Source organism: Cyprinodon variegatus, unplaced genomic scaffold (assembly GCF_000732505.1).
Source record: "Cyprinodon variegatus isolate N-32 unplaced genomic scaffold, C_variegatus-1.0 Scaffold480, whole genome shotgun sequence".
Lineage (NCBI taxonomy): Eukaryota > Metazoa > Chordata > Actinopteri > Cyprinodontiformes > Cyprinodontidae > Cyprinodon > Cyprinodon variegatus.
In genome coordinates, this window is record NW_015150933.1 from 34003 (window position 1) to 60040 (window position 26038).

General features: G+C 36.9%; 1 protein-coding gene across 2 annotated transcripts in view; it reads left to right on the forward strand.

Annotated features, from left to right (window-relative positions):
• The first annotated feature begins 10443 nt into the window (after positions 1-10443).
• Positions 10444-26038, forward strand: part of akt1 (v-akt murine thymoma viral oncogene homolog 1) — a 52201-nt gene continuing 36606 nt past the window's right edge. Inside the window, exons 1-2 of one of the 2 annotated variants that reach the window (XM_015389936.1) lie at positions 10444-10630; positions 18524-18700. In XM_015389936.1, coding sequence (XP_015245422.1) covers positions 18655-18700 — 46 coding nt within the window. In that variant the 5' untranslated portion in view covers positions 10444-10630; positions 18524-18654. Of the gene's footprint in view, positions 10689-18523; positions 18701-26038 lie in introns of both variants that reach the window. The other variant, XM_015389937.1, reaches the window with a different exon arrangement.

Here is a 26038-nt window from a genome sequence, read left to right on the forward strand (position 1 = left end):
TGTTTGCTCATTCCCTTGCTCAGAAGTATCCAGGATTAAGGGTTTAAATTTGATTAATTTAGCAAGCTGCTCAAAAATGTTGCATGTGGTTTTTCATCTGCTTTTGAAAGAAAGAAACTATTTTCTGCCTCAGAGAAGTGATCTCTGTGGTATCTGAACCGATCAAAGAAGTATAAATCTCTTCTTGTTTCACAGCAGGTCAGTGGCCCTTTGTGAACTTTTAGAAATCAAATTCAATTATGAAGTTTTAGCTAGGACCGAGTAGAGATGAGTCAAACGTCAACCTGAGTTTTCTCTGTAACCATTTAGGCGATATATGTGGTGAAAATGTGAAGAAACAGGGGCTCAAAGTTGCAGCTGCTCATCTCGTGGCCCCTCTGCCTCCTTTCCTCCCCCTCTGGCTCTTCTTGTGCTCCCCCAACTGCTTCAGTCACCTTTGCCCCGTGTTCCAGCTGTCGTGCGCTTTGAAAGAGCCATTTGCAGCTCCTTGCAGCCTTCTAACACAGAAGGGAGTGAGCAATGTGAAGGGAGGTGGCAGCCACTGCTTGGAAGGGGCCACTAGATAGATTCTTATCCACTTAGCAACATAGTCCATCTTCAGGTTGGCTGTTTTCAGCAGACAAACATAAAATACACATTTTTTAGGAAGACATGAAAATAAGTTGATCTTGATAAATGAAAAGTGTAAGGCATGTAGAAACACAATTTATCATTCAGCACCAATTCACAGAGACACACACTCACATCCTTCCAGGGGCAGTGATGTGGATAAGAATAGGAGCCTTGGCCCCGGGTTTCTCATACCCTGGCAAATGCAGGCACCCAGCAGAGGAGGGGTGTGTGTGTTCACAGGGCAAAGACAAAGCAGTGGTTGTGCCTAGAGACCGTGGCCTCAGCGGAGAGAGGCTCGGCACGGTGAAGGTTCTCACACAGTGGGAAAAAAAAGATGGAGAGAGACAGACAGAACGCAAGTGGGGGCCTGGGGGGGAGTAGCGGACAGCGAGAACACTTCCTGGAGGTTCATTCTTCCTCCCCGCAATCATCAATGGCATTCTCCCCCTGACCCACTCCTCTCCCAGACAAACAAAAGAGCCCACATTCCAGTGTAGCCTGACCAGCCAACCAGTCAGCCACCGTTGAGCCACATCTTTCTCCCCACTGCTCCAAAGACTCGTGGGGAGGGAGAGGCTGAGCTATGGATATCAGTCTTTGAAGGTATGTGCTTCAGAAAATAAAATGTACTCCCTTATCATCACTTTTAGAAAAGGTCAATATGTTTCTCAGAGTCTAACTAGAGCTGCACCAGCTGCTGCAACTGATGAGTAGTTTTGGATAAAATCTCTACAGTTGAACCAAAAACCTGTATCCATTGGGACTGTGTTTAGACCAATATAAAGTAGTAGTAAACAGTAAGGGTATTTCTAAAAAGAGATTCGGTAGTAAAATACCATTAAAGGCCAGTCTCTTTTATTTATTCCTTACTTCATCTCTCAAAAGTAAATATCTGCGTCAATGAACATGCCCCTGCCATCAGAAGAATGAACTCCAGAGGGATGTTCTAAACTGTAAGTTACACCCTAGCATGTATGGGAGATATGCAAGAAATAAGAAAGATCAAATTCCAATTCAGTTTATTTATATAGTGCCAATTCACAACACTTCATCTTAAGGCACTTTACAGAGACAATTCAACCAGATCATACAGTCAGATCAGTTCAAAGTTTTCTATCTAAGGAAATCCAGCGGATTGCATCGACTCATTGATCTTATCAGCAATCTCTCACATCGCGCATGCATGCAGCGAGTGTGGAGAGGAAAACTCCCTTTGAACGGGAAGAAACCTCCAGCAGATTGAGGCCCAGTGTGAGCGGTCATCTGCAGAGGCCGACCGGGGTTCAAGGAGACAGAAGCAGACATAGAAAAAGAAGCAGAAATACAAAACAAACATAGAAGCACTGTTCTATAAATATGTTCTATGATAGAAAAGTTCATTGTAAATTAGCTCCACAAGGGGCTCAGTCTTGGAAAGAAAGAGTTGAGAAGATGAGCTCTGAGTCAATTTTCATGTTAAAGGGATGAAAGAGAGCAAATACAGTTAGTCACAATAAAGCACTGTAAAAACAGGCCAGACCCTATTATTGTGACAGGAAATTGGACAGATATGACTCAACTGAGAACTCAGAGTTTCCAAAATTCTGTAGTTTAAAGACAGTCCAAAGGTTGGTACACTGAGAACCAGTCAAGTCAAGAGGTAACCAAAAACACTGGCCTAGAAAGCTTGGGTAAAAAGACTAGAACGCTTGCTGGAAGAAACAAAGACAAACTGACATGGGAGGAAGGAAACAGACTGCTTAAGTACACAGCTGACTTGGGTAGTGCAGGCAGCAGAAGTGGGACAAAAGAAAGCTGCCATGTCATGAAGAAGCTACTATGATGGGAATAGCAGATATAGTACACATTTATGGGCTGAACTAACAAACACTTAAGAATGAGAAAGTAAAGATAGAATAGAGCAGAAGAGTAGAGTTGGTTCCTATGTGACCCAGCAGCCCAACATATAGCAGCACAAACACATAATAGCTCTGGTTAACCTTGCTATTTTTGATGAGGTATAAGAAAGGGAGAGCCACAAAAGGGCCAGGGTAGAGCCAAGGAGAAATATCTATCCAGACTGAAATTCTCTCCTGCCGGATCGGGCTGTTAACGCTCATGTCCTACCCTACAAACATAGAACAATTGTGTTAAAGTAACTAAATATGATTAAGTAGATGCCAAAAACAGTTGCATTCTTTTTTTTATTGAAACTGAAAGTTCAGAGTCATCCAGGCTTTTATACCTGAAACTGAAATCTGTCAGATAAATAAGATTTAAACCAGCCTAGTGCCATTCCCTTAATTCTTACAAAATATTAATGTCAAGACTCAGAACAAGAGGACAAAGCAGACAGTTAGATTTCTCAAAAAAATGTATCAAGAAAACGGATCTGCAGTGAGCATCAAGGGTGTCTAAGGCAGGAACCTCTGTAGGGTGAGAACACAGGTTAGTGACCACGTCTATCTGGTGGAGGATGATTATTAATGTGTTAATCACTAAACGGGTCTTAAAGCTCAGTCCGTGCCCAGAGGACAAGGTAATTGCCAGAAGGAGGGCTACCGACAAGACACGGCGGAGGCTGCTCAAGGAGTCCCAGACGCTAAAGAACCGAAGACTCAAGAACAGGCAGCAGGTCAGAACCAAGCAGATGAAGGAAGGCAGGATAATCCAAAGGGCGAAGACAAAGCCAAAATGTCAACAATTCGCTTAGGAATCAGATCCAGGCGATCAGAGATCCGAAGAGGTACTGGCACTGATGACTGGTACAGTAGAAGGCTGGTTAAATAGAGGCTGGAGCAGGTGAAACACATGAACTGTAATGAGAAACTGAGCGGAGCTAATCAGGTGAATGAAATTATTAATCAGGCTCATCATCAGCGCCAAGATCATGATAATTTAAGTATTTCTAAAAGATTATTATAATCGACTGTACCAAATGCAGTACTGAGATCTAACAGGATGAGTACAGATACAAGTCCATTATCTCAGGCCATGAGGATGTCATTAGAGAACATTAGTGAGAATTAGCTTTAACTGTTTGTTCTCTAACATGTCGAGAGGCCCTGTCATTGTGATACATAAATGATTAGACAGCACCGCAAAATACAAAAAAGTAGAAATGCTAACATAGGGGAGGATGTTGTGCTGTAGGAATTACAGAGAAGTCTTCCTATAACTCCTGATGTTCACGTCCGTTTGTCCAAATATTCCCTTCAACATCATAACTAATATTTTCTTTTGCAATACAGTATAAAAAATATGTTAGAGAGTATAAATAAATACTCTCAACATATTATGTTCTGGGTGGTAAAGCCGTTCAACAGACACCCATAATAAAAAAATTTAAAATGAAGGAAACACCAGAGAATTATACAGTATAATTTGGATGGACATACCAGAGTATTTGAAACTTGTTCAAAGAAATTAGAAACTACACAAGAAACACAATATGTATATTGAACAAATACTTGAAGAATTTCAATTATAATCTAAGAAATCTTCGAAAGCAATTGAGGAAAACTGTAATATCTCTTCCAAATGCGTAAATTATTTAATCTGTAATGTAAGCTAAATGCTGGCTGCCCTGTAAGCATCATCACAATGCTGATGCCTGCAGAGAAAGACTAAGAATCAAGGTACCCCTTAAAAATTACAGTGCACCTGGACTGTAATTTAGAAATTAAAAAAGTGATAAATTGAATCTCCATTAAGTTGTATGAATTTGATTTAAGACTAATGCCATAAAGGATTTAAGCTGCAGATTTAATGTTTGCTACAGTAATATACGATTCTAAAATCAATTAACCTTTTTTTCAGTAAACCTGCAGGTAAATCTATAATCGATGTAAATATTGTAGAAATGTAAAATAAATTGTGTCCCCAATTTCAGAAAAGTGAAACTTATATTCTATATATATTCATTGCATAGAATATTTGAAGGCCTTTATTTCTAATATTTTGATGATTAAGGCTTACAAATACTGTTTCAGTAAATTTTACAATTCCGTAAGATAAGTAGAGATAAGATGAGATGAGAAANATAGATAGATAGATAGATAGATAGATAGATAGATAGATAGATAGATAGATAGATAGATAGATAGATAGATAGATAGATAGATAGATTATAAAAGGAACATTCAGGCCAAGCTGAATCATGGCAACTTTATTTTGTCACTCACAGAGTAAGTGACAAAATAAAGGGAAATGACTATAAAAAAAAAAAGGCTCAGCAATAGAGAGCATACATAACAATAAACTTTTCATCACAGTAGGAAGTACAGTGGCAGTCACTCCAATCCTGTCATTGAAAAAAAACTGATAAAAAAAAACCTGTTTTATTGTATCTCTACTGCAACACTGATTTCACCTAAATATAAATTAGAGATAAAGATAGGAAATTATAAGTGTAATTATTTTATATTGCTATCTAGTACAGTAATTATTAGCTATATATATATTTTTTTATTTATGAAACATTTGCTGATTGCTTCCATTTTTGAACTGTTGAAGTAAGTGAAATAGACTACTCCTTAAAGGATAAGAAGTAAATGTAAAAACATATAAATAAAAAAAATGTACAGATGTTCAAAATACATGCAGAATTTTGAAACTCATATTTTACATTAAGATGATCTTTTTAAAGTACGGTATATCAGAATGTTGGAGCTTCTTTAAATTTCATTTATGGTCCACACCTGCAGTTTCTTGAAAATATTGCAACTTTTAGATCTTCTATGGGACAACGAATCTTATTCAGGGTTCAGGTGAGCATAATAACATGTTGGACATTGAAACAAACTTTTACCATTTCAATTAGATGTGCTGGAACAGTAGTGTATCTTAAATTTTCAGGACCATGTTTTTTGGACATTTCTCTGGAGAATCATAGTTCTTTGTTGAATGCAATGAATATCCTTTGTTCTCTAAAATAAAATAATTATTCTAATTAGGTATGAATATTTTTCCATTTTTAATTTATATTATTTCCTTTCCCTTTAAAGACTCTCTATACAAAGGTAGTGGTTACGTATCTAAGTTTAAAACCAAGTCACAATGTATAGCAGAAGTATTGGCTTACTTTATGGAACACTTTTTAAATTCAGCTACAGATGAGAATCTTTTGGGGAGTGTTTCTGTTCAGGAGAGATTTCTGCCCATCTTCTTTACAAAACACTTTAAGTTTCAGGAAACTGGACTGAGAGCATCTGTGAAAGTATTTCTATATATTCTCCATTGCATTTAGGTTTGAACTGGATCATTCCAAAATATGGAAATGATTTCAGCATCCCCACAGCATAATGCTGCCACAGCTGTGCTTTACAGTATTCAGGTTAATGTGCAATGTTTTTAAGATCTTCCATTGTAGCACTGATTTAAAGATTCTGCACTGTTAGAAATTAAACTTTGGAGATTGAAGGTATCCACCATGCAGGGTTTTGTTTGGAAGACATCCATCAATCCATCCATTTTCTGACACGCTTAATCCCAAGTGGGGTCGTGAGGGGTGCTGGCGCCTATCTCCAGCTGTCTATGGGGTACACCCTGGACAGGTCGCCAGTCCATCGCAGGTGTTAAAAAAAGGTTAAATAAAAATAAAAAAACATAGCCTAATTGGACAGAAGAAGAAATTATTTCTTCCTTGTTTTTGCCAATTCCCCTATGTGGCTTTTAGGGGCATATTACACTAAATTTATAATGTTTTTTTTTAAAATAATGGCTTTCCTCTTGTCACTCTTCTATCAAAGCCAAAGATGTGGAGTAATAAACTGATAGTTTCTCAATTGAGTACCTGGCCTATCTTTTGACATTTTAATTCGGTGCCCCCAAGAAGGCTGAGGAGATTGAGATTCTGAGATGGATGAAGTACATTCACAAACTGGAATGTATCCTGGTTGTTTAAACTGGCCACAATGGTCAAAGTGGATTTGGTCACAGCCTATTTCAGAAGCCTAGTGTTAGTCTGGCTTAATCTAATCCTAAAGAAGTTACTATGGGTGTTTTTTTTGTTGTTTTTTTTTTTTATATATATATATATAACAATTCTGAGGGAATATTCTATTGTGTTTCATCCTCCTAAAATACCTCCATATTTGATACATACTTTGTTTTCGATGAGAAAACTACTCAGATGTTCAACCAGAGGCCTGTTAATGACTAAAAAAGTTCGGTGTCACTGCAAAATGCTAAGGGACAAGTGCGATAAGTTTATGGATAAATGAATAGCACTAGATCAAATTTTTTAAGTTTTATTAATTTTACTCAACCACTTTCAAACAGTGGATTCAGAGAGACAATAAAAGCTTAAAAGACTCTACTCCTTTCCTTCAGACTTTGACCTGTTTTTTCCACATGTAATGTAAAATAAAATTTTAGCGGAACATAGGACTTAGAACCATTTTTTTTCCTTCTCAGCTGAAGTAAGATGTTTTTGACATCTCTGGTTGAGGAGCAGCCTATGCTGTATAGAGTCTGCATTCATGGGCTTCTGGCTATCTATAGCTTTTCATTCAACAGATGATGTCTGATTTGTGCAATAAACCAATGCCTTTGGATTTTATCTGTGAAAAATGCTTCATTTTATGAGGAAGCCAGAGATATTTCTTTGTTTGAAAAACATTCAAAATAATAATGAAAAAAAAACTTAAACTTCATAATTTTGTCTGCAGTATATTATAGAGAGGCTTTCCTTTTTTAACTGAATTGAATTTCTTATTTTTTTTTTTTTCCAGAGCTGCGCCAATTTTATTTGATCACTTTTATGGTTCAAGATGCTCATTGGTGTTTGTGTTCTATTCACACAAAAACACAATTAGCAGCATCACGGTTCAGATGAAAACATGTACAGATTGAGCTCAAATAATATTCAAAGGTACCACATAACTGACTGCAGCCTATTTTAAACGACTGAGAATAATTATTTTCTGTGTACTTGGGTTTTGGAGTCAGTTTCATTCTGCAAATACACAATTAAATGAATTTAAGTCTATATTTGCCTTTATCTGGTCTAAAATGCAAACTTTTTGTAGCAGTAGAAAATATATCTGTCTGATTTATATGTGATTAAACAACGAAAAAATCTAATTACTTCAGCCTCACCCAAAACAAACACCACTGTAATCGTTTTGAAAATCCAGGAGATGCCTGAGATACTAAAAGCCATCATATTAAACATAACTTCATAAGTAGGACTAAATCAAGTGTATCTTTTTTAGTGTATTTTTCAACTCATGTAAGGAGATCTGGTCAAATAACATTGTTAATATACATGGTAAGAGTTATTTTGCTTGTAAATGAGCCTTTGGTCATGTGTATCATCAAACTGTACCATCAGTCAATATTAGTTACATAGTAATTACATAGCTCGGTATTAGTCAATATTAGTTATTTTTTTAAAATTACTTAGCTCGGTACGCAGTAGTATGTAAGCTCTAATGTAAGGATATTACTTTCTCAGAAAGGCTGCTGCAAAGATATCTTATATATTATTAAAAAGGGAATTGCTCTAATTTCATATGATACCAGATTTGATGTGATTAGTAAGAAGATGTGTGTCCTTTGTAGAGTTTGTTTTACTGAGTCAGCCATGTATAAAGGACCTATAAATGTACATATATGTTTTAAAAGAATAAATTTTTGTAGAAAAACCCATTGAGTGACTTTTAGCATTCCCTTATGTCATACGCTGGAGTACAGTGATTTACATTTAATATAAGAAAAAACAACTCTATTAACTTATTTCAAGTGCATCATATCTTACCTTCTTATTATAAGATGGAAAATACCCATTACTTTGGTGGATTATCATATTTAACTTCTTGAATTAAGGGCAAATACACTTATTTTAAGAGCATTTTACTTATTTAGATATGTTTTGATAATGTAATACTAAATCAATGGCCGTCTCTCAATTTGTGTACTTGTGCCCGTGCACTGTTTCAATTCACAGGAACAAAAAACTGAGAACGTCCCTCCTACTTTACCCAGCATGCATCAGAGCAGACTTGTGCCTTCTCCAGATAGACAGCTGTCCCATCATGCACTGCAGCAGCAGCTTCCAGGGGAGCGCTCACAGAGCTCAGAGTATTAAGTTGAAAGTTCTTTTCTGTTGCTGTTGTTCTACAGAAGTACATTTTGATGTATGTCTACAAAAGTAAGCTTCACTATATGGCCCATTTACTAATTTAGTTTGTAATTTAGAAAAAGGTTAGGATATAGAAGTGTTTGAAGTGCCGCTGGCTCTGATTTTTTATTTGGCAGAATGTTTATTTGATTTGTGTTTATCTGGCTGTGTTAATCTTTGTCAAAGATTAAGCTCTGACAAAGAAATGACAAAGATTAGATGACAAAAGTAAGAATTTATTATTATCTAGAGACTATCAATAACCAGCTTTGAATGGGGTGATGTCACGATTCTGTTCCAATTGACCCTGATTTATTCTGCATGCTCCTATTCTCCCCAAGTCCATACGTTCCCATGTTCTTGTCAAGAACATACTTGGTGAGAAGTATGGAGTTTTCTTTATGGCTCATCTATATACTAATACATACTTTGCGCTTTCACTGTTTTTTTTTTTTTTTGGTGTGTTTGCCATTGTATTTTCGGTGCCCTATGAAATAACAATGTAAATTTCATTCCCATTGTTGAGATATGCTGGTTTCCTTGGACCAGTTTTGCATTTTTATAGTTTTAGTTTAACAATGTTGGAAAAAAGCTGTGGTTGCACTTTTATCTTAAGTCATATTGAGATATGATTACGGTATTCATCTGCTATATTAGAGGATTCTAGATTGGCAAATCACTTTTTATGTTCAGTTTCATGGCCTCATCATGGACTATTGCAATGTTTTGATGTTGTTTTTATTGTTGGATCTTTAATGCGGTGCCCCCAAGAACATTGGCCCACATTTTATCTAGAACCACCACTGATTGAGATACACCTTTATTTTCTGGGGTCATCTACACCCATGTAGGTAGCACAGAGGAGTACGGAAGAGGATTAGGGCCACTGAAAAACAACAAAAAGTTAACTTATTTTTAAATTTTATTTCACTATAATATGAGAAAAAAAAAATTAGAGTTCTGACTTTAATCTGAGAATTCTAACTTATATTTCAGAATTATGACTTTTTTCCTCAGAATTCTGACTTTAATCTCAGAAATGTGGATCTTAATGTAGATGGCCACCATAAAGGAAGAGATGTGGGAGCACTCAGCTTCACTCAAAAAGATGTTAGTTGTTTGGGAAAGCCAGTAACACTTTGGTGCAAAATGACGAAATTAAGCATTCTTTTACGTGCCCGAGGGGTCCTCTGGGATGCTTTTTCATTAATAAAGGGGTAGAAGGTCATTAAAACAAGAAAGCTAGTTTCTAAAACAGACATGGCTACAGCTGGATGCTAAGATGTTTGTTAGCTGTCAGAATTCAGTCAGAATACTGAGCAAAAAGTCAGAATTCTGATATTAAAGTCAGAATTCTGAGGGCAAAAGTCAGAATTCTGAGATTAAAATCTGAGTTCTGAGATTTAAAGTCAGAATTCTGAGAAAAAAAATTCTGAATTCTGAGGGGAAAAAAAGTCAGAATTCTGAGATAAAAGTCTGAATTCTGAGCCAAAATTCAGAATTCTGAGATTAAAGTCAGAATTTAAAAAAAGTCAGAATTCTCAGATTAAAGTCAGAATTCAGACTTTTTTCCCCACGTTAAACTGAAATAATATTTAAAACTCAGTTATCTTTTTTTATTTTTCAGTGGCCCTAACCCTCTTCCATAGAGGAGGGTTCACCGAGGCCATGCACATGTTTTCCTTTCAGTGACAGTTCGCCAGTGAATTGAACCGAGTGGGCTTTAGGACCCAGGAGACGCCGTTCTGCCACAGCAGCAGACAGTGCGTTTGGGAGGTGTAGTGGAAGAAAGGCAAGGAGAAACGGAGTAAATGAGAGCACTTCTGTCCACATTGTTGAAGGACTTACCAACCTAAAACACCGCCGAAACACCAAAGTATAATGAGACGGGCACATTGTTGAGCTGCTGTCCAGGTAAATGTCTGCCTTTCCTTCGCGTGGCTGTTTACAAGAGGCCGAGAGCTAAAACAGGGTAGGTCCCCATTGTACTTAACATGAGATGCGGTTATTCTCACCCAAGCTGCCCCGCTAGGCCCCTTTCTATCGCTAAACCTGGAGTTAGCCACTTTTGGTCGCTTCTCTTTACCGAGGAAGCTCCTCCACCTTTAAGTCGGCTTCCAAATCAAACTTAATAAGTTCTATTGCAGCTTTTAAGCCCATTTTTAAATTCGTTAACCACTCAGGTTTTGACAATGACCTCAGCGAACACGCCAAAGTATCTGCTTGTGCTTGAAAGTGTCCACCTCTGCTGGAAAAGTTGTTTGTGCTGGAGATCCATGGAGCCGGATGAAAACAAATGAGCTCAACAAGAGGAGGGCAGCTCATTCATTGTTTCATTAAAAAAAACTAGCTCTGCAACTGTTTATCTCCTTTATTACCAAAAGTTGAATCTTTCTGTTACTAACAGCAAAGAAAAGTAGCCCACCTTTGTTGTGCTTCAAAATGGGGGCCTTTTTAACTCTCCTGGTCCACAATTTAGTGCTTCAGGGAGGTCTTAAGGGAGGAAAAAATGGCCACAACAGTGTTATTTAGTAGTTTTCCACTCTAGTAATCAGTGCAATGAGATAATGCGTGTTTTTCATGTCTTCACTGTCATTATCAACACCACCTACAGCAATGACAGTTGTTCATATCTGCTCTAAATCACTGTGAGTTTATTTGTGTGGCAATGATAGGGGACTTTGTTAAAAGTTACTATGCAGAGGTTTCTTTTTTTTAAGCAACAGTATCTGATAATAAAGAATTAAAAGATGGAGGAGAAAGGATTGATTTCTGTTGTTTCTTTTCACATTTTCAGGGACTATTTAGTGCAGAACTTCTAGTACAGCAAAATGCTAGGTCACATTTTCTAGTGCATTTAAAGTAAAACTGAAGTTTGTGATGCTTTGTGTGTATTTGGGATGATGACATCACACAGAGTATAAGAACTTAGACAGATTTATTAGTCATTTTGTATACACAAGTGTAAAACAAAAAAGATATTTAGTTTAAAACACCTAGACAATTTCATTCTTTTAAAGTGCAGCCTAGAAAAATAGTGAAAAATATACAAAAACAGTCATATAAACATATGACTGTAAATGTACAACACATTTTAGTTTTTTTAGAATGATAAAATATAATAAAATACAATAAAATAACCAATTTTACAAAACATTCAGCAGTCTAATGGCACAAAGGGGAGACTTACCAGATCATAGTGTTCAGTTCACACCTGTAAACAAATTATTTATGCAATTAAGCTGCTTCATGTTAATATCATTTTGAATATTTGTTTTACACCCAATATTTTGGTTAAGTTTGATTCTTGGCACCATTTATGACCCCTGCTAGTTAAACAAGATAACTATAAGTAACCTCTCACTAGTAAGATGTTATTTATTGGTGTCATCTAACCACGTTTCTCTACAGTAGACCATAGCTGAACAACCACTGAAATCACAAGAGACACTGTTTGCCTAACTGATGCTAAATTAAATTGCTCAAGTGATGCACAACTCACTTTAGCCTTTGCATAACAGATAAGTCACAAAGTATTTCTTTTTCTAGCTCCAGAGCTGTTTTTTGTTGAAAAACCTGTTTTATTTCTTCCTTTAAGGCAGAAAAATCATGTTTTTAAGAAGTTCAAGTCTATTTTAAATTTCTGTATTTTTGAAAGAAGGCCATCTTTTAAAAAAACAAAACAAAAACAAAGCATTTAGTTCAGTTCCTTTCACACCAAAGCCCTTTAACCCCCCCCAAAATGAAACTTTGATTAGATTATGAATGAATTAGATGAGCTTCTTCTAATGACGGCGTGTCAAAGCGGTTAAGAAACATGGGGGTACATTAGGACAAAAAGTCCCTTGGAGCAGATGCCATTTCAAAACCAAAGAAAGTCAAACACGAAATGAGCAAAGGTGATAAAATGACCAACACCCAGAGTGACTTATGTGCTGAAGTTATGTCAGAGAAGTGTCTTTTGACTGATTTTGTAATTTGTTCTTAAAGGAAGCATTTGCGTGACTGTGTTATACATTACACCAAAGTTTAACCCCCACTCTGACTACTTTAGCTTACCTGAAGAACCTCTTTCTGAAGGTCAAGCGATAGGACTGTTTTTTTTTTTTCTTCTTTTTTCTTTTTATTACTTCCTCCTTATGGTGTTGACTGGTTTAGGCTGTAGTCTGGAATCAAAAGCCAGGACTGAAGTCTGTCTGGAGATAATTTTAATTGGCAGTTGATCTTGATGTTTTTATAAACGTTTTAAAAATAATAGTCACCTTTGACCCTCATTATAATCCACTTTGATGATTATTTCTGAATCTATGCAGTCTTCTGTACGACTCCTGTTATTTTGGTGCAGCTCTTCAGTGTAGAGGTAAACCCCTTATTAAATAAAAAAATAGATTTTAAAGTAGGTAAATAAAGAACTAATAAAATTATACAGGTAGAAACGCCTTATGTGTTGTCAACAGATGCTCAAAGTAAATATAAAAGCTACCTCTTCATGTTGCTGTTTTAAACTATTACGAGGTTGAGTGTTATCCATTGTGGCATCAGCGTCTGATACATATTTTTAAAGATGAGCTGAAAATGTAACATTAATTTGTCTTAGACACGTTCAGCTCTAATCTCCACGTGTCTCCATTTCCCAGGGTTGTAGAACCACACTGTCCCCAGGCACGCTTTACCCTTCATGCTTTCAAGTGTCTGAATGTTTTTACCGGTCATGAGACTACGTCCGACCGTTTGTGTGTACGCAATGGGGGCCTGGCATGTGACCCGGCGAAGACGCAACAAGCTGGCGTAATGAAGCAGCTGGTGACTTGCTTGGCTCGCTCCATGTTCTGTTTAGAAAATACCAGTCACCTCCCACCCAATCCCTCCCTCCCCCCCAACAGCTCCATTGACGCAAATGTGCCACTGGTTGCATGCAGAATCCGAGGAATGTTGCTGGAAATGTTGTCACTTAATGCAGACAGATTTGGGATGCAAACCTAGTTTGGGGTCACAGGAGTTTATATAAAAAAAAAAAAAAAAAAAAAACCCATTTCAGCCAAAAATGTGTTGTACTTTTTTTCTCGGCCAGTTGCGTGTGCTGACTGCGGCATGCCAGAGGAGCATAAAAAGTAAATAAATTAATGTGAGTCATAAAGGTTCTGCTTTTCAAGTCATCACAGGATTAAAACAGTGGGTCTTTCAGGGTTGCTCAGCTACCGTAACTGCAGTATTATTATTATTATTATTATTATTTTCAATGGTCTATTTTCAGGGAACCTGAAAGAGGAACTTGGGACTGTATAGTAGTTCATACTAATACCAGTTCCACTGTGGCAATTAAATAAACACAAGTGTCACCAGCACATGAGATTGTTGGATCTGCTTCGTTGCTAGTTATTATTTTGGATATTTGTGTCTTCTGTTCAAGCTGACGTAGAGATGATTCTTCTGCTGACTCATTTTATTTACCAAGAAAAATGGGAGAAACACACTTGTATCTATTGATCTGCGATGACGGAAGTGGTGTGATGACGTTGGCCTTATTTTCTGCTTCCTGCATGAGATGCATGGGACCGTCCTGTCTGACCCACTCAGCTCAGTGTGTGGGGCATCTTTTGCTATATGATTTGCATCTAATTGGAGGGAGGGGGGGGCACTTTCCCAGTCCCTCCTTTTACCCTCCTGAAGCTGGAGCCAGAAAGATGAATGATTGGGAGGAAGAAAAAAAAAAAAAAACGCCCTGACATGAGGACATCCAGGCAGGCGGTGGCCCAGAGGCCTGCGGACCATGTGACCCGCCGTCGGGGTACTGGGTTCATTTAGTGGCTGAAGCGCTGGCAGCAGCCCAGCTTTTTCCACACAGGCTTCAGTAGCAACAGGTCGCTCCCATTAAAACAGCAGCGCTCTGTTGTGGCTCCAGAGCCGCTCTTATGCATATGTTGCTTTTTAGGCTGTGGTGCTCTGTGTACGATCAAGTTTGTTTGTGTGACATATCCTCCCATGTGCCACACAGTTTGATTCACAGGTTTAAACTTTTTTTTTTGGTCGTTGCACTCAGTGTTATTATTTTTGATCTAAAAAAAGAAAAAACACCCCTGCATGAAGGTATATTCTCACCTTTGCCCACTGATAGAAGTAAGTAAACGTGTTTACTACATGTTTAGTGACAGATGTAGTGAGGCATTGGGCTGTACTAGTATGACTTGTCTGTCAATTGTCACATTCACTTCCTGTTGTTTGGCCTCAGCAGTAAACTGAATGAGGCCAGTGAAACACATCTCTCTCTCGCTCTCTCTCTCTCTCTCTCCCCCTTTGATTTAGCTGCAGAAAAATTGATTTTAGTCAATGGTCAGGAATTGCTTGGTGTTCGCTGTGACATTTGTGAAAGCAAGTGTGGCAATTGATCATTGTTTTCCTTCCGCCCTGTATTCAAAGCAGTCTTTATATCATATAAAGCAGGCGTGGATGGATCAAAGCGTCATGTGTTTTTGTAATGATAGCCTGCAGGGTTTTAGTGCGTGCTGTTGATGGATGATTGATAACTGTTTTGGATTTGAGCCAGTTTATCAGATGACACTGTATGCCTTTTTACTATACATACTGTGTCTTGTAAAATTATCCATAGCTTCTGAACTTTTTCTGTATCTTGAAAAAGTTAACTTCATTGGGGTTTTTTTAATCTTATGGTGCGAAACAAATTGCCATATAAGGGTGACGTTTAAGCCAAACGATAAATAGTTTTGACAAGGTTGTATCATTCAACAGTGTGTAAATTAATTTTAGCATAAGTAAAGCTGCTCTATAAATGCCTGAGGTTGTTGAAGATCGTTCTGTAAACAATGAGCATCATGAAGACCAAAGAACACATGAGAACTGAAGAAAGATATGGAGTAGAAGAACTCTTTAATCTGTAAAATAAAAATAATTACCCCCAAACCTCTAGTAGAAGCATAAAGACATGCCATTTTATTATTATTATTATTATTTTCATTTGTTGCAATACAGGGAAAGTGTGTAAGGGATAGCGGTGATTCAGGGCAAAAAAAATGTAAAGGATGCACCAAAAAAAACCCCAACAACTTTAGAGCAGGACTGAGCGCAACGGCTCTGAACATGGAGCCAGAGACTCTATGGTATGGTTCAGATCAAATCATTCTCTTGTGTTAGAATAGTCCTGTAAAGTCAAGGCTTTAAACTTTAGCAGCAATGCTAATCTAAAGACATACTCAAAATATCTTTAAGATTCAAAGTAAAAGATGTCATAGATTCTCAATAAATTTCTACCATCAAATCATTTATTTTGTGAAGCACTTTAAGCTGCTGACTTTCAGGATAAACAAATAACGCATCTGATTTAAAAAAAGACATATATGTAAGTGAGGTGTTTGTTTTTTATGTATTCTGCTTGACCAACCAGAGACGGAAGTTGTTGTTCTCTAAACACAGACCTAGCATTTTGCAGTACTAGAAGTTCTGCACTAAATAGTCCTGAAAATGGCAAATGAACAACACGGCACCAGGCCCCTTTATCGATGGACATTTCAAACAGAAGTACGGAGGCTGAAAGCTTATTTTGTTAGTTTATTAATATGAAAATATTTTCACTGGTGGATGACTAATGGACTAATTTTAGTCGACCTCTGCTTTCTGTAGCTACATGTTCTGTTCTTAGAACTCGTACATGTTTTACTCCACCTTAACAAGTCAGCATTGTCTTGACTTTCACTTCAATGCTTTTCGATTATTGTATTAATCCACAAAGTAGATTTTTTATTAATGCTTTTTCTTCTTTGATCTTTTAAAACTATAAATACTAAAGACAAATCTAACCTGATCTTGATTGTTCATCACCAATTAGATTTGACTCTTTAGTTACAGTAGATATTAAATATCTGGCCTAGCTTAAAAGCTCTAAAAGCCCCAGATATTTTAAACTAAAATGATTCCAGGTTGGAGTGAATTGTGGTTTATATGATTTTAAGTAGTTGTTCTGAATTTCTTAAAAGCAAGTGAACAAACTCTTCCTTAATTGTCATTTAATAATAGAAATTCATAGAAATACTTTAATAGAGAGCATTAATAGAATGCTGTTTTTCATTTCCTGGCTTATTTATGCTCTCAGATTTTACATATTTTTTAAAGCTACAAAAAAAATGACAGAGTTGTTATTTTAAAACTCAGGTTGAACCCCTTGATTTCTCAAAATCTGCCAGTTTTTCTATGGTTATCATGTTCTATTAAAAGTTTCAAATGTCAAAAAGAAGGGGGGAAATATACTGTACTGTAATAAGTTTAGTTTTACTATATTTTCTACAACATGTTGAACAACAATTACAGTTTTATTTTTATTTGCTTTTTACATATTAGTGCTTCTTTTTAATGTAGCTTCTCATACCACTCTGGTACAAGAACAGCTAACTCAGAGCCTTCCTGCAGCAATGCCTTCCATACTGAAGAGTGTTACTGGAATCTTGCAGTGCTTTGGTGTGGTGCATTCTGTGTTCCCTCTACTAAAGCTCTCTTCAGTGCATTGGACCCATACCTTGACTTTGAAGGAGCGGAACTGCCACTGAAACTGTGTTAAACACATTTATCTCCTTGTTTATATCGTTTTTGTACGCGCCAGAAAAGCGCTATGAAAACGAGAAACCCACGTCTTTCAGACTGTCCTCTGGATGGACCAGGTTTGAGAGGATTCCTAACTGACCAGTCTGTCAATTTGATCTGACAGGCGGTTAGTGGTTTTGTTTTCTCTATCCAATAAAAGTTTAAAAACTTTTTTTTTCAGTGTTGCTTCTAATCTGTTAAACTAAATTTAAAGTTTTTTTTTCCCCCAAGTATAAAAAAGTGACTTTATAACCAAACTCACTGAAATGCATCGATTGAACATGTCAGCAGAAAACGTGGTAAAACATCAGAGATATTTAGATCCAGGACGTTAAAATGTAGTAGGTTTGATTTTTGCCAGTGTTTTCTGTAGATTAGATTATACTGCCAGAAATAAAATGCGTTTGGTTATTTATTCCATTACAACACCACACAATTACCCAATCCAAACCATTTATCAATGCATTTATTTTTACCATTTATTTACTGGCAGCTTTTAATAACATGTTTTCTTCCTCAATGCTGCAAACCCCCATCAGCTGAAAACATACCTACGCTGCTTTGATAACATTAGATATACCGTAATTAATCAGTAAACTATATAGGTTTGGCACACATTCTTTCCCTTTTCCTTTTTTTAATTGATTTGAAGTTCCCATTGGAAAAAAATGGGTCAGATCTGCATTCCAGGAATTAGTGTTTCAGAATAGTTGTGATATTAGAAGATGGAAATTGGAAACATTTCTTTGCTTAAAGCTGAAGGAACAATTTTGATACTACAGCAAGCAAGCCCAGCAGTCTATTAATGTGTGTGGCTTGTGCGGGAATGATTTGACGTCATCAAATTTTCTTTTTTTTTTAAGAGCTGTTGTGGTCATAAGTGGAAGGGAAAAACTCCTGGTCTATCAAAAATGGCTGTGCTGGTTGTAGACGGCGTGGAATTTTCCAATACGGGAGACTTCATCCTGAATGCCAAAACACACGGCCTTGCGTAGTTATTCGAACCTTGAAATGTTGCAGGTTCCACTTGTTCAAACGACGCCACTGCTGCTGTAGCATGTCCTCCTTTGACTGGGCCATAAAGCACAAGGATCCTCTCGGTTACATTGCTTCCACTCTGCTCTGTTGATCTGAAGGTTAAAATTTAGACACATGGAGGGGAAAAAAAAATCTTTCACCTCAACTGTGGGCTAATTTTTACTTTTCCTCTACTAATAGGTTACCACCATTGAAAAGGCGGCCCTAAACCCCAGGACCCCATCTGCAGGCTCCTGCACAGGGCTGAGAAAAGAAAACAAAGTTGTGTCTCTCCCTGTTGGAAACCTGGATCCTCCACCTTGCCCTCCAACATGACCAATGTGGTGATCGTCAAGGAGGGATGGCTGCATAAAAGAGGTAAGTGTTTAAACATGTATAGTATATCCTATTTTAATATAGATATGCTTCTTGAACAAAGTACATTCATGGTCTGGGTGAATATTTAATATTGAATGGTGTGACATGTACAGTATGCCTCAACCTTATTTACAAAGCTCCAAAAAACTTATATATTTACTTGAGAAGCAAACAATTATGATAACTTGTAGATATACTAGTCAAAGTGGTCTTATTGATCTCTCACATTCACATACTGTATGACATAATATCTGTTTGGAAGAAATAACTCTTTGCTCTCCTAACATAAAGTCCATGCAGCCATAGGATTGATGTAACTTGACAAGCAAAGAAGACACTTTAGTTATAAAGTGTGAATTGAAAAGCTTGTATTTGCCCAGCAGAAAGAGATTGAACAATAGTTATCAAGAGTGACCGTATCTGATATATAGGTGATTAAAAAGTACAAACATCAACATTTTTGAGGCTTGCCTAAATATTCTCCAAAATAAGCACTGAAAATACAAAAAACACCTTTTGAAAACAAAAAAGTGTCAAATGTGTTTTTGTGTTACTGATATTCAATGAGGGGCTCCATATGCATGTTACAAAGTATTGATTCATAAGATCTACCCCCGTTTTTTTATTAAAATGTAGTACTTGGCACATTATCCCATTATCAAAAAAATGAAGAGAAAATTAGCTGAATTGTGTTTTAGGTTTTTTTTTGTCTGAAATGACAACAGTTTTATCAAAGAAAGACGCCAATTTGAAAAGAAAATCACATGAGCAAAAAAAATAATCCGTAAATCAATAAAGTAATAGAAAAAACTAAAATGAAATCCTGTAAAGAAAAAAAATTTATGAAAACAAACCTGTATGATACGACGGAGTACCAGGCCAGGCTAGAGATTTTTTTATTTATTATGTATTTAAAATCCTAATAATATCAGAATAAAGTCGCAAAATTCTGAAAATAAAGTCATAACATTTTAGAATAAAGTTGTGACGTTATGAGAATTACTTGAACAACTTGAATTGTCATTTTGTATACACTCTGTGTATACAAGACGAAATTTCCATTCCATAAAATGCAGCAGTGATCAAATGTAATAAAGTCGTAACTTTTCAAGAATAAAGTCGTAACATTATTCGGTCGTAGTATGAAAAATTACTAAACAAAATCTTGAGATAAAATAAAAAAAAAAAACACAAAAAAAACAACAACTCTGTTTTGAAACAGAATTTTTGTTTGAAATGTATAAATGATAAAAAAAAAAATGCTCCATAAAATGTGTTTTAATCATCTAACCTGCAGTAAAAGCAATGCATTTATTGTGGAGCTGGTCCGGGGGAGGGGCGAGCCAAACATCCTGATTACAACATATTCAATTATTACATACTTTGCTAAGAAAATAGCATAGAATACCATAAAAGATGTTGTTATTCATAGCTGTAACTAACTGCAGACGTCATAAGTTAAAGTTGCTAGAAGCGTTAAGGCTTCTTTTTATACAATGATTCAGAGAAATAAAGTGGCTTTTTTTAACTAACCTTGAAGCTGGAACCTCCCCCCCATTCCTATTTAAATAACTGATTCATCATGATTATCTAGATTAATTGTTTCAGCCATTATACTCAGTAATTCTGTTTTCCTCTTCACTGTCTTCTTCTTCTTCTTTTTTTTTTTTTTTTTTACTTTTTAGTCAGTCTGACTCTGCATAAATGTCTTGAGAGGAAATGTTATAAATGGCCTCCATACCAATAAACGAACAACTCTTTCAAGAAACCTACATAATGAGCCCCAACGTTTCATTTTCCTTTGAATCTGATTAAGTATTTTTGAATTAGTTTAAATTGAATATAAGTGCAGGATAATCACCGCGTTTACATTTGACTGTGGTGATTACCCTGCATTCAAGAAACCTCAACTGTTCAAACATGCAGGTTAACCAAGCTAACACGCAACTCAAACTGTGTAAAGAACCTTAAATTTATGCCTGTTAACGCATGTTGAAGAAATGTTTGCATTCAGGCATTAAATATACAGTTCTAGGATTTATCGTTATATGTTTGTTGGAATTGATCCATTTTCTTACCAGTGGTTCAGAATTTTACCTGTTTTTCTAAATTAGCTAGCAGAAAAGAAAGTTTTGACTGCAGAGTCGCTAGTGGGCTCTTCAGAGTTTACCTCCCTCCGACATCATTGTGTGGTGTTTGGCATGGTTCTGTGTCAGGCGTGAGTCCCGTTGTTTGGACGAAGAGGCATTCCACACATACCTGCTGGCTTTGAGTAGCTTTATGTGTGCATACCAACTCTGCCTTTCAACTGTGGCTTCCTTACAGAGCTCCCTCCATCACCACCCGGGGCAAAATGGGATAAGAAACTTTTCCAAAACCACTCAAACCTCCTGGCTCGGAGCCAGAGAAGCAGACTTTTTCTGGAATAAGATAAACTCAAACTAACCGGATAATGTAATGGGAGCAGGTTACTTAAACAGAGCATTTTGCTGCTGTAAGTTGCCTTAACTGCAAGTCTTAGTTTAGCCAGAGGATGACGCAGGTTTAGGTCCTCTGATTTCATAATCACCAGTTTGTTTCAGTTTTACCTAATCCATAAGCTTTAATATTTTTCACCTGCAAATCTATATATAAATATCTTACTGCTTTCTTTGATAATTAAATTATAACTCGGTAATTCGTTATAAAAGAACAGCATTACTAACATCCAAACACATGAGCTATAGCCAGTATGAAAGCATTTAAAGACATAAGAAAAATTCAGGTGAGTTATCAATCTTTGCAGTGCATCACATGTTCTTCTGGTTTGTTAAAATGGAAAAGCACTACTGCTTTGTTTTTTTTATATATAAACTGCCTAATTTTTAAATATTTTATCAAATAACTTCAAAATAAATTTTAAAAATTAATGCGTTTATTTATTTGGCTTGGGAGTTCATGAAATCCTTTTTAGTTAAGTACTTTATTTTGTTTTGTTTTTTTAAGTTTACATTGGTTGGGGGGTAAAAAATGTAAAAAAAATGTAAAAATGTTGATACAGTGTTTTTCTTGGACTGCAGGTATTTTTGATCCCCAGAACTTTTAATGAAATTCAGCCCATTTAAAAAAAAAAAAAAAAACTGCATATGCTTATATATCCAACACAGTGGGGTCGGATCCAGGAGCTTTCTTTGCAACCAAAGGGTTGTCGGTTCAAGCCCCAGCTCTGGCTCTATGTTGTCTTTGGGCAAGAAACTTCACCCACATTACCTACTGATGGTGGTCAGAGGAGCCAGTGGCAGCAGTGTACAGCAGTGAGCCCCAGGGCAGCTGCGGCTACAATGTAGCTTGCCACCATCAGTGTGTGCGTGAATGGGTGAATGACTGAATGTCGTGTAAAGCACTTTGGTCAAGTCTCCTTGTTTGAAAAAGTGCTCTATATGTACAGGACACTTGGGATTGATATGACTAAATTCCAGCCCTTTTTTCTCCCCAACTTCTAGAAGCACCAATCGTTCTCCTTGAGTTTTTGCATAACATCTGATTAAACCTTGATCTAACATCTGTTCACAATAATTTGGTATTTGAAATTAAGAGTTAATTGCATAAAAATGCATCATGTAAATGCCCTGGTTGGAACCAAGTAGATGAATTAGATGCCCAGTAGGGCTGCAACTAACAATTATTTTGATAATTGATTAATCTGTTGATTATTTTTTTGATTCAATTAATAATCAGATAGAAAATGTTTCCTTATAGATTTTAAACTAGAAAGAAAGTATGAAGGTGTGTCCGCTTGAGTTCTGGATAGAGCGTATTGACGGATGAAAAAATTTTATTTTCCATTTTAAATGCAAAATGTTAAGATGTTCTTTTACAATTTTTGTATAGTTACTGCTCTAAGAGTGTTGCTATGTAAGTTAAAGACATCATTTAGAATCTCTATAATCCAGTTAACAAACTCTTTGCAATACTTTTTAGCCAAATATTGGATTGATTTCTTAATTCATTATTGGCTTGGGACATCGCTGTAGCTGACATTAACTTTGGAATCATAACTAATTTGATATATTGTGAACAAAATATCGAACATAAAAAATTCAACTCAACTCCAGAGTGTTCTATGAGAGAATCTGAAAGGTTTTCCTTTATATCTTAGAGACATTCTGTACGTTTGCACTAAAAGAAATATCTTTTATTTGACCCTTTAAGACTAAAACATTGCTTGATGAGAAGACTGACACCTCAGTAGTTCAGTGCATCTATAGGCCTTTAGCCTATTTTCCTGAGTTAACTTCAGGCAGGAATTTCCAACGCTGTTCTGTGGATGTGAGGTCAAGTGCATCCATGTTAAATGAGTCAGAACTAGCAGACAATGGAAGCGTTTTATTCGAAATGCATTTTGTACATCGTAAGAAGCAACCACTGATGGCAATCGATGGTAAGGTGGAAAAAAGTAAAAAAAAAAAAAAATAGCCTTAAGTATGAGCTCGAGCTGCGCAAACAAGCATAAGAGGGCTGCAGTTCTACGCTTTGGCCACTGGTGGCAGTATCACTAGAAAACTCAACAGAACAGTAGAAAGGTGCAACTTCCATTTTATATGGTTTCTTGTATCCCTGTGCTTCATGTGCAATAACTTTTGAACACTTATAATGAGACCAATGTCTAAAATTAAGTCTTATTCCCTATAGAATGATTTGTCAGAGAACCAGTCGCTCTTATGTGGCTGCTTCACAGATCAGAAAAAAGTATATTTCTGTTACCAGCCACCAGTTGGGGACAAGTTCAGACATAAAATCAAACCAATTGTAGGTGTGTGTTTTATTTTCCATTTTTATGTAATTGTCTTTTTTTGTTTGATTCTGCAGAAGCAAATTGAGTTTTTGTTGTGGCTGTTGCACAGTTGAGAAAAAATTATAATTAATTTCCAGGTCTTGATTAGTTTGTAAAATAAAATCTAGTGTATGGAGAGTTTTTTTTTTTCTATTTAACAATTTTATTCCCCATCACTTTTGTCTTTCCTCACATTCACAATTTTTTTCTCTTTTTCATCACTCTTTAACTCCCTCTCTTCCTCCTGTCTCTCCTTCTAAAATCCGTTGACTAGATAAGTATACCCGTTAAAATTACACAATTGAAGGTCCTAAGAACTTTAAAAGGATGGAACTGTTAAGTCAAGGGTTCAAATATTGAAATGGTGTAGAAACCCAGTTTTATTACTTTTCATTAAGAATTAAAACTGAACAGACAACAGATTAAACCTTCTGAACCAGAGTAATTTTACACAGGTCCTTAGGTGTGTGTACTTTGGTTCCTTTTTTAGTTTTTTTTTTCTCCTTTCTGTGTGTACTCTTGTGTCTTGAAACTGGCAAATGTCCATTTTTCCACCCCTACACTACTGCTGATAAGAACGGAACATTCTTATAGAGAGTCGGTGTAAAATATAACTTCAAGTTTGTCAAATAATGACTGGTACGAGAGCGGCGAGTTTGTCTGACACGTACACACACTTACACATTCACACACAACTCCTGCAGTGACACCCCTCTACTTATGACACGCACTAAACAAACAACCCGTCAGGAATAGTGAGCTGGCACGCTGTCGCAGCCCAGCAGCTGTGCCCTGTGAAATGTCACCCCGAGCCTTCGTGTTTTGATTGGAGGACGTCCGGCCGCTTCCCTGACAGGAAGGCTTTTAGTGTCGCATCACTGTCATACAATCGTTGCCCCAGAGCCACTGCACAGAAGGTGAACCTGCAGCAGCCTGACTCTGCTGTCCGTCACCTCAGCCAGGCGTCCCACACCTTAGCTTCAGCTTTTATTGTGTGGCAGTGCCACCCAAGTGACTCAAATCTCCCCGTGGGCGTGATAAGTGTCTCAAACAACCTCATCATACTCATTACCCCCATGTGTGCTCTGAAAAACAACAATTTAACATCTCAGAAAAGATAAACCTTCCCGTTATCATCAAGCTCTTGTGTGTGTTCTCTGAAAGCTGGTTTTCCAGTCTTCTAACTCTACGAAACCAATCTCAGGCGAACCGTCTCCCTCCTCCTCCCTCTAGAGTTAACAGTTACTCCCTCTTGGTGATGATTGGATTTCACAGTGGGTCAGTCCCCGGCACAAAGCATAGCCGCTCTAGCATGTTAACTAAACAAAGCCATGCCATGCACTCTTACTCTGATTCCTTTCTGATTAGTCATCTTGAACATGCACGTGCAAACTGTTTCAAGACTCACAAAAGAAAGTGGAGCAAGTATTTAGCTTCATATGCTGAAGCACTGGGATTTCGGTCGAACTCCACATTCTCAGCCTTGAAAAGCTTTAAACGTTTGCTGTATGTTGGCTGCACTTTGTGATCTCATTCTGAAAGACACACCTACATACTTTCTTTCTAAGTCTTGTTAAAAAAAACAAAACAACAAAAAACAACCCACTCAGATTGTTGAAAGTACTGGATGGGCTGGTGTGGTAAGGGCGATTTTACAAAGCAGCTGTGGGAATGATGAAAATAGAGACTCGTAGGGCAGACATGATTCCCTGAATGACCTGATTTACTTTAATTGGAGGGGCCTCTTAAATATCTTTTTGAACTATTAATTGTCTTGAGGCCGGATGTTGTTTGTTGTTGTCGTTGTTGAGCAATACTCTCACTTCCACTAATGATAGCCCACACTTTAATACATGCGGTTTTAAGCCGTGGAGGAAACTGTAGAGAAGCAAAAAGATGCAGACTGTGTTAATAGTGTTGGATCACTTTAAACTTGACAGAGAAGAAAACGGTTCTGTTTGTACTGTAAAATAAATTAATTGCCTACCATGAGGACTTGGTTCCTGCAATACCTGAGCAAGCACCAGTAGTCCTAAACTAGCAATGCACTTTGAAAGCAGAGTTAAAGACCGATACAGATACCGATATCATACAATACGGCCTTGAGAAATGCTACTTTGAAACAAATTATGAAATGCTTCCTTTTTGTTTTTTTTGCTGCTTAGCTCTCAGGGCTAACTGGCCAGTGTATGTCCTATCACTTGTAAGGTAAAGGTTCATACCATTATGTAAGACAGAGAGGGGGGTTGATGCTCTAAACAAAGGAGGGTTTGAGCTTGTGTTGTTGCTTTAGGTGCTTTTCCAACAAAATTTATGCAAAAAAAAAAGTTTTGTTACTCTCGGTTGAGGTGCTTTTTGTCCTTTTTGTGAAAAAGGTTAATACACAAAACAGCTCTGATGTATCTGACTTTTACCTCACGACTGATCATCTGTTTCTGCTGTCGGCCTCTTCCTGGATGTTCCTATTATACAAACAAACATGGTTGGAAGAAACATGGCCATTACTAGCTGACATTTTAAGATAA